The sequence below is a fragment of the Callorhinus ursinus genome, unplaced genomic scaffold (genome assembly GCF_003265705.2).
Source record: "Callorhinus ursinus isolate GAN/ISIS: 27379988/994484 unplaced genomic scaffold, GSC_fseal_2.0 scaffold35, whole genome shotgun sequence".
NCBI lineage: Eukaryota > Metazoa > Chordata > Mammalia > Carnivora > Otariidae > Callorhinus > Callorhinus ursinus.
The window spans coordinates 12632480-12642131 of record NW_027397097.1 but is presented as its reverse complement, the minus strand read 5'-3'; the positions used below and the strand labels follow the sequence as shown (position 1 = coordinate 12642131).

The 9652-nt window shown below is 40.2% G+C and overlaps 1 protein-coding gene and 1 non-coding gene across 4 annotated transcripts in view; both read left to right on the top strand.

Annotated features, from left to right (window-relative positions):
* The first annotated feature begins 2935 nt into the window (after positions 1–2935).
* The window catches only part of CCDC90B (coiled-coil domain containing 90B), a 37214-nt gene continuing 30497 nt past the window's right edge, over positions 2936–9652 (top strand). Inside the window, exons 1-2 of one of the 3 annotated variants that reach the window (XM_073879799.1) lie at positions 2936–3484; positions 9259–9378. In XM_073879799.1, coding sequence (XP_073735900.1) covers positions 3385–3484; positions 9259–9378 — 220 coding nt within the window. In that variant the 5' untranslated portion in view covers positions 2936–3384. Of the gene's footprint in view, positions 3485–3514; positions 3776–9258; positions 9379–9652 lie in introns of those variants that run through there. The other 2 variants (XM_025894260.2, XM_073879800.1) reach the window with 2 other exon arrangements.
* LOC112806369 (U4 spliceosomal RNA) lies at positions 8500–8633 on the top strand. Its single transcript, XR_003203840.1, has one exon. It is a non-coding gene; the product is annotated as a U4 spliceosomal RNA (small nuclear RNA).

Sequence of the window (9652 nt, the reverse complement as noted above, 5' to 3'; positions counted from 1 at the left end):
GATTAGTTGAAGGAATAAATGAATAACCAGTGAGAGACACTGTCAGGTATGATGTCACATTGCAAAATATAATGTTTTAACAATTCTTTTGTTCTCTTTTTCTTTCCTTTTAATCTTTTTCTTGATTTACTATAATCAGCAAACTTTTCATTGGTTGTCATTGCCAGCTCCCTGGTACGTTCAGGAAAAGAAGGTCTCAGATCCGTGGGGGATAGGGGGCTTGTGGTCACTTTCAAGCCATGAAAAGTGTGATATTAACATAAAATAGCACAAGGGCCCCTGGGTGGCACAGTCGATTAAGTGTCATGATCAAGCCCTGCATCAAGCTCTGAGCTCAGTAAACAGTCTGCTAGTTTCTCTCTCCTTCTCCCGCTGCCCTTCCCTGCGCTCTCTCTCTCTCAAATAAACAAATAAACCTTAAAAAAAACCCATAAACTAGCACAAAACTTTAGTGACAATGTGCTCCTCTGACTCAAAGATTATACAAAAACTATAAAATTAGTTGCAGAAATAAGGGCAAAAGATGGTCTTTTGTTCTGTCCACATACCCCCTCTAGTGTCAAAAACTCAAAGTAAACTAAGGAAGGAAAAGAATCCCATTGGGTCCCATCTGTCTCCCAAAGCCTCATTCACCTGCTTTAAAAAATACATTAGAGTTCCTTCATATCACCTATTCTGAGAGAAAAGGACCCATGTAGGGGGTGGTCCAGGCTGCATCTTCTCCCCTTGAAGTCACCAGAGTTACATTCACAGAGCTGGAAGGCCACTGGCCATCTCTTGCAATTATGTCCAACCTGGGTTCCCAGACCTCTAGGCCTCAGAAGAAAAAGTACTGGGGTCCTCATGAGGGACCTGGGATTTCACAATGCCTGAGGAAATTGTGCCAACACTGGAGATGAAAGAAAACCACCCAAGAAACTGGCAAGTGTTTTTGCCTTCAGGACATTATCCGCTTGGTGTTGGATCAGCACTGCATATCTCCCACTCGCTAAATGGTAGTTATCTATGTCTTAAAATACTCAAAAATAGGAAAATAAGTAATGGTTTCATATATGTGGTTGGTAAAGAGTGTGAAATATGTTTAAATTTGGGGCTCATAAGAGCAAAAATATAATAAAAGTGGCCCTTCACAATGAAAAAGCTAGGACCCACTTCCCTGCTAAGCTATTGGCCTCTAAGATGTGGATAAACCAGGCTGCTTTCAGAGAGACAGCACTTCTCATGGCCAGGCCACCTCATCAGACATTGGGAGGAGCAATGATTCACAAGCCTGTACTAGTGAATGGCAAATAGTGTTTCCTGGAAAGGTACTCAAACTGGCTTTTATCAGTTTGGGCTTAAAAACATTCAAAATCTCCTGAGAATTTATTGTACAAACCCAATTCCTTAGTCTTTTTATTCTTGTTTTCAGCATTATATCCCCCAATTCTGCCCAATCTTCCAAATGACTTTGGTGCCCCTATCAGGTCTCCTCACCAAACTATGACTATATTTTGAACATTTATTGATTCATTCAACACATATTTACCAAAGGCTCATTAGGGGCCAGGCATTATGCCAGGTGACAGATGTGTCTCCACCATCATGGAGGATACAAATAAGAAATACAAGGGCAAGGGCAGGAACATGGGTCCCTCAGGAGTTCCATGAAAGAGAATACGATTAGCCCTGCTTTGGTCATTTGACTAATCAACACTTTACTTCTGTTGCAGTTTTACACTGATGTAAATAATAACCAGTAAGTGTGAAGTCAGGTACACTTTTTTCCATAATCATTACTTAAGGTAATTAAAAATATCGTGGTCCCACTAACTGGTCTATATCTTCCAGTAGTCTGTGAGCTCCTCCAGAACAGTGATCATCATATCATTTGACAGAATTACAATCATACTGGATATACATACACATATGTATATATCATTACTTTAATATATGTGTATATGTAAATAATTTTTTAAAATAATGACTATATCATATTAATGATTATATAATATTCCATGATTGTATAATATTCCCATTTGAATAACAGTTCCAACTATATGATTGTATAGTATTCCAACTTGGGACATTTGTGCAAGTTGCTGAACCACATTGAATACTTAGATTATTTCTAATTTATTACTATTATAAATAATATTCCATGGGTTATAATTTTTAAAAATCTTAGCTACAGATATGACTACTTTTTCTTAGGATAGATTTTTAGAAGTGAACCTCTGCCTATTCACTTCTTATAATTTCATATATATTATTAAATTGCTTTCCAAATGTACTAATTTACACACCTGCCAGCAGTGTGAGTGACCCTATCTAATTGCATATTTGCTGGCATCGATTATTTTTTTTAACTTTAATAGGTAAAACTGGTATATCTTTATGTTTGCTCTTTTCATTTTCCTGGTGAGTTTAAGCTGTTCCTTTTTTTCCTTCGGTTTTTTAATAGCCTTATATTTCCTTTCCATAAATTGCCTGTTAAAGTCCTTGCCCACAGGAATCAAGTGTTGTTCCTTTAATGGGCCTCAGTGCTTAGAAAGGTCTTGTTATGCAGCCGACGCTTACAAAGCTTTGAAAACAAATAGGTAGGAAAATCCAGGGGTAACTGTTTACATCCTTTATGAGAATAATTAAGCCTCTAAAACCTAACGACTGTGACCACTTTAGAATTTACGAAGAATATATTAGCATACTTGAACCCCACAACTACTGTGTACTGTTATTTTCAGCATTTTTACCGTGTGTTACAAAGTCTGAAGTAACAGGTCTCAGAGGGGTAAGCGGTGAAAATCAGGTCCACTCTGGAAACAGAAATTGTTTCCCTCCAGACAGGGACTAAACCAACTGAAGTTCGTCCTCCTGTACACAAGAGGGCGAAGCAGTAGGCCATGAAGCCGCACGAATAAGGGCCTCGTTGGACTACATTTCCCAGGTTTCTGCGCGATCCCCCGGAATGCTCAGCCGAGGAGGATTTCAGGTCCCAGGTTGCCCGGCGGTAGGCTGCGACTCCGTCTCCCACCCAGGCGCGTAATGGCTCCTGGCTTTTCCGGGGAACCTCTGCTGTTGAGCTGTACCTCATTGCTAGGGAACGGGCACTGGAAGGTCTCAGACACGGTCCCGCTTTCTTAGGGCGGTAACGTCCTGCGCCGGTTGGGAAGGGAAGGTGGGAGGAGCGGAGCCGCTGTGAACCATGCTCGTGAGCTGTGGGTCCGTCTGTGAAGAAGCCCACCTTTGCCGGACGGCGGCTGGAGTCTGCGCTGGCCCTGTCTTGTGTGGCAGGCGGAAAACTACACTTCCCAGCATCCTCGCGGTGCGAGAACTACCTTGCCCGAAAGTCTGAGCGTGATTCAGCCAGCCTTTCGCCTCCTCCCGCCAGCCCGAAAACAGGAAATGTGGGGTCGTTGTGTTTGGCGGCTGCTGCGACCTGAGGGCCGTGGGAGCCACCGGGTTTCGAGCCTCGGCGGGGATTTTTCGCCGGCCCTGCGAAGAGGTGAGACGAGGCAGCTTGTCACCGAAGCCTGAGTGCTATCTGGGGAGACTGCCTGTGGTTCTTGCCTGCTCGGTCGCGCGCGAGGCGACAGTGCCACGCCCCTTCCAGCCCCGCCTGGTGCAGGCGACCCCGCGGCTGGTCTCGCCAGGTTGTAGAGCACCGCCTTCTCCTCTGAGAGCCTGGGGTTCCCACCTGGTTCCATCACTAGAGTGTGCCCCGCCCCGGCTTCTTTCTCAGGCCTTGTTTCCTTCTTACTGTCTAATGGGGCTGGCAGCCCTCGCCTTCTGGGAGGTATGTCAGGAGCAGTCCTGTGTTCTGAGAGTTCTGGTTTCTCTCGTGGCCTGTTCACACCTAGGCTGTGTTATTTGAGTGCTGTCTTGAGCCCACGTTTTTGGTAGACCACAGCATACATGTCAGGCCAGCTTTATTTCGCTGTAATTTCTAGTACTCTGCAATCACATAGTAGCCATTCAAAGCAAAACAAAACGTGAATGCCGGAACCTGCAAGTGTTGAACTTGGTGGCACCCCTGTTAGCATTGTGTCCTGAAGGACGTCAGACTTGATGCTGAAAGATGATTCTAGACTCCATCTCCTCTCACCTTTTTTAAAAAACTCTGTAAGGTTGTCTACACAATAGGCACTTCGTACTAACCTTATCATTCCATGTTCAACCTAAATCTTCAGTGCCATGTAAAATGAGCCACCCAGTGCCCACTGTACTTTGTGCCATTCTGCTAATTCATTTCACTCACACAGATTGCAGTTGTAGATCGCCCATCTGTAAGACTGCTGTTGAGCTCCCAGTGTCTGTCACAAGGTATTTGGTTACATATTTAGGTGTTGGGTATACTTTTATACATTATGATGGATTTTACAAAAAGGAGATAGCATTTTTTGAACCCTAGGAAATCACCCCATTTTCAATCTAATCGTTGTAAATTTTGAGAGATAATGTGTTTTTGTTTGAATATGTAAACAATATTAAACAATTTTGGAGAATGAACTTTGAAGTACTAGAAAATACTTTAATAAATAAACAGTGTTGTCTTAACATATTTGTTTAGTTACCCTACTTGAATCTGACTTTCTTGGAGAAATCTTAAGTGGCCCCTTACAACTAATATGATTTGTGTCCCTCATCACTGAACAAATAGTAATTGAATGCTTACTGTGTAGTTTAAACTTGCCTAATAATGTCGGTAATGAAGGAACTTAAAAACCTTTACCTGGACCTATGGAAGGATCTCAGTTATTTAGTCCAATATCCTTTTTAAAGATAAATAATAGAAGGCATGGGAAGGTGATGCAGTTTGTCTAAGTTTTAATAGTGCTGGATTCCTAGTTCATTACTGCTTCCCAAATTTAGCAGAATAGAAACCCTGGGGATACTTTCTAAAAATATGTAGTTTTAAGCCCTACTCCAGAACTACTGAGTCAGTCTTCAGGGGTGGAGACCAGGGATCTCTGTGTTACTTATTAATTCTGATAATTCTGATGTAGCTAGCAAAGCGCCTGCCAACAGACCAGCATATAGAAATATATATTAATAACCAGCTATGTCACTAAAGTATTGCAGCTGTAAAGTTAGCAGTAAGTTAATATAAAACTTGTAGCTTAGTTTTAATGAGACAGCATTTTACATGTATTATCGAAAGTAAAATATGGCCTTTCCTGGCAAAGAGGCAGTTTGGTTCAAGGTAAGTCAGAGTGCTAATCCAAGATACACAGTTTAACAGCTTCGTGATGCTGGTTAAGTCTTTAAATGGAGTTTGTTTCTCACTTTAAGAAAACTACAAGATAGGTATGAAAGGAGCGGTTTGGGGTTTTGTACAATTGTATAAGTCTGGGAACTTCTAAGGTATTAAGGATCTGTTATCCCACCCTGAGCTAAGAACAGTGATTCTTGTTACTTCATCCTCTACCTGTTAATATGCTTGCAAAGACTTATTCTTAAAAGTGCTTATGAGGAAAAAATAAAGTGCTTATGAGTTGAAGTCTTGTGAAGCCCTACTGTGGATATCAAAGCTTTTCCATTTCCTTATTCCCTCCAAAGAAGAGTGCTCTCTAAAGTCCTACTGCAAGGGAGGGTGTTAACACCTACTTCTTAGGATTGTGAGGACTTAGCCAAAGATTACATAACTATTTGAGTACACCTAAGGAATGAATGTTCCACAGATCTTTCTCTATTCTCGTTTCTTCTCATCCCCATAGTAAATAGAGCCCAAGGTAGAAATAGCAAAGGCAGCTCTTGCCTTTGTGAATTTTGCTCATCCTGTTCCTCCTGTCTGGCTTTAAAATTTACCGTAACCTAGTATCTTTTCCAAATAGCCATTTTTAGAAACTTTTATTTTATTTAAATTCAATTAATTAACATATGGTGTATTAGTAGTTCAGAGGTAGAGTTCAGTGATTCATCAGATGCATATAACACCCAATGTTCTTTATGTCATGTGTCCTCCTTAATGCCCATCACCCAGTTACCCCATCCCCCCACCCTCCTCCCCTCCAGAAACCCTCAGTTTGTTTCCTGAGAGTCTCTTATGGTTTGCCTCCCTCTCTGATTTCATCTTAATTTATTTTTTCTTCCCTTCCCCTATCATTCTCTGTTTTGTTTCTTAAATTCCATATGAGTGAAATCATATGATAATTGTCTTTCTCTAGAAAGATTGACTTATTTCACTTAGCATAATACCCTCTAGTTCCATCCACATTGCTGCAGAGGGTAAGATTTCATTCAAATAGCCATTTTTTAACCCTTTATTCTCATCGAGGACCAAATATTTCTCTTCTGTATTCCCTTATGGATATATTTGATAGCACATGAGTTAAAACCAAAGCCTTGATCTTCATTGTACCTACAATACCTAACACAGTTCCTGTCAATCAGCAAATGGCTGCTGAGCACCCAGAATTGTATTAGGCATGGGGGATTCCATGATGAGCAAGAACAGGTATGGTTCCTGCTCACAGGAACCTTACCATCTTAGGCAGTAGTAGTCAGTTTTTCTGTAACCAGCCAGGTTATATTGTAGGCATTGTGAGCCATACAGTCACTTGATACTATTCTGGTCTTGGTAGCATGAAAGCACCCATAGGTGTAAAAAGGACTGGCTATTTCTTTTTTATCATTTGAACTTAGAGTCATATTAGATACTGTTTTTTAAATTCTCATGTTTTTCATTCATAAGTGAATGAGCATGGCTGTGTTGCAATAAAGCTGTTTAGAAAAATAGGTGGTGATGGCCTGCAGGCTGTGGTTTGTTGACAGGGGAACTGTGGTTCCCCACCAGGGGAACCTGGTGGGAAAGGTAAGCAGTTAACAATCATATAAATGTGTAAATTGTGAGGTGCGGCAAAATAATGTTCTAGGATCCTGTGAAAAACCCTAACAAGAAAACACCTGACCTAAAGGAGTTTGGACAGGCCTTCTGGTGGAGGAGACATTTGAACTGAACACTGAAGGATAAATATGAGCAGGCAAAGAAAAGGGGAACTTTCTTAAATTATTAAGAGAATTAAAGAATTAAGAATCCTTGAGAGCGGAGGGCCAAATTGAGCACAGTGGGACATGAGATTGCAGCTGCACCCGGCAGAGATTTGCAGCAGTGGTAGGTATTTATTTGGTCTCTCTCCCATATCAGTGGGAAGCTTCCCTTTGTGAAAGGAAGAATTGTGCACTAATCTGCCTAGCTCTGAGACCATAAGATCTCAGGCAGTTACTTTGCATTTCTGAACCTGTTCTTCTTATCCATAACATGAGAATTTTAAGGATAAATAATAGGTGTGAAAGTAGTATCGTGTTATATAAATATTACTCCCCCCCCCTTGCCCACGGTAAACCCCAAATAAAATACTAAACTTCTAATCAAGGATGGGTAACTGTGGGTACTAATCATTCCTAATGCAATTGTTATTGGAAATATTACTGAAATCTGCCCCTCTTTTTCCTCTAATATTTTCTTTTCTCTTCCTTAGGTCTAATATTGACACACAAAGGCACATTGCTTAACTCTTCTAGATGGCACTCAGCCAAAAAGATTGCTGACCACTGCGCTGTGTGTGTGTATGTGCACGTGTGTGTGTGCAAAATTGATCCATCTTTACATCTGATTCCTATTACCTGTAAACAGAATTTATCTGAGTATTTGAATGAATTGATATAAAGGACTGGCCATTACTTTTTCATCATTGAATTTAGAGTTTATGTTTAGATACTGTTTTTAAACATCTCTTTCCTGCCTACTAGTCCACAAAGTCAGCGAAGACATCAGTTATGTCTGGTTTTGCACATCATCCCCCAGGCCTGGTGCTCAAGTATTTGTTGCTGAAAAGATACATAGGAAAGAAATACATTTTCCCTACACTACCTAGCAGAAACATAATACCTGAGGTTGCAGCTATGTCTTTTAAGTACCTAGATAACTTAAGCAATTTAGGATAAAAAAGAGACAGCATAGGGTGACAGAAAGAGCATGAGCTTTGGAGTCAGAAGACCTGAGTCTCAATTCTGATTCTGCCAATGACTCTGTAACTTTAGGTAAAATGCTTTATCTTTTCTAGGTTCAGTTTTCTTTTCTAAAAACATAGATAATATCACCTTGCGTTCATAGTATGTAAAATATCTGGTATATGGGGTGCCTGGACGACTCAGTCTGTTAAGCATCTGCTTCAGCTCGGGTCATGATTCTGGGGTCCTGGGATCAAGCCCTGTGTCGGGCTCCCTCTTCAGTGGGGAGTCTGCTTCTCCCTCTGCTCCTCCCACTGCTCGTGCTCACTTGTTCCCTCTCTTTCTCTTTCAAATAAATAAAATCTTCTATGAAAAATATCTAGGATAGTACCTAGTGTTCAGTTAATAGTTACACTAATTAGCTGTTATTTTACTTAGTACATGATAATAGTAATGAAGTTGTATATAGACAGAGTTCTGAAAAAGAATGAAATCTTTTAATGAAATTCATCAGTAATATATGGAAAAGGACCATACTGTGTCTAGGTTAAAAATTGGGAATTTATTAGCTTTGTGCAGTGGCAGTATCGTAGCCAGTGAGGTTCATCCGAGGTGTGATTATTGCTAATTGGAAAATTGGGAATTTATTGAAATGGGACAATTTATTGCAAAAATGAGAAATTTGCTAGAGCTTTTGTGTTGACAGTAGTAAATACCCCAGGATTTAAAATCAAATACATTGATTGATTCAACAGTAAAATATTGTGACCCAGTTAACTGCCAAGCACCTTTCTAGGTACTGAAAGTACAGTGAAGAAAAACCCAAAGTGCCATGGAGCTGACATTCTGGTTCAGAGAGACAAACCAGACGATTATAGATTAGAGCTGAGAACTATGATGGAAATAAAATGGATATGTAAGAGAGTGGGCATTCAAAAAGCTACTTCATATGGGGATGTAGGTATAAATAGCTCTATGAAAAACTTCTGAGCCCCTAGGAGAGTTGGGTGGTTTCCACTCTTCCAGTAATGAGAGACATGGCAGTGATATCCAAAGCTTTTGATGTATAGTACAACTTTTGACTGACTCTTAAATAAAATATATCCGAAAGAAGGAAAGGAAACATTCATTCAATGTTTGCCATGTATAGAATAATGTTAGAAACTTCTCAGGTAAAAGAGTGGGCCGCTCAGAAGAATCCGTTTTCTTCCTTGAAATTATAGAATTCCTAGGAGCTGGAACTGTGTGGTAAATAATGCCTTAGAAGCTAAAGTGTCACACTTGTGTTGGTTACTACAAGGAAAAAAACCTGTCTTCCTTTTTCAGACTTCTTCACCACCACAACCAAGGAAGGATATGATATGAGGCGAGTGGACATAACTCCTTTAGAACAAAGGAAATTAACTTTTGATACCCATGCACTGGTTCAGGATTTGGAAACTCATGGTGAGAAATGGGTACCTCTTGAAAGAAGAATATTAACAACAGTCACAGTAAATTACCTAGTGAAGTCAATATCATTCTTATGAACAATTAAGAGTCACTTTAAATACAAGTGCCATCCATACAGTGGAATATTCTACAGTCATAAAAATGGTGTTGAGGAATATTTACTGATATGAGAAATACTCAGATTAAGTGGAAAAAAACATATAAAATTACATGTGTAGTATGACTTCAATTATGTAGAAAAAAACTAGTTTCTAGGCTGATACTAAAG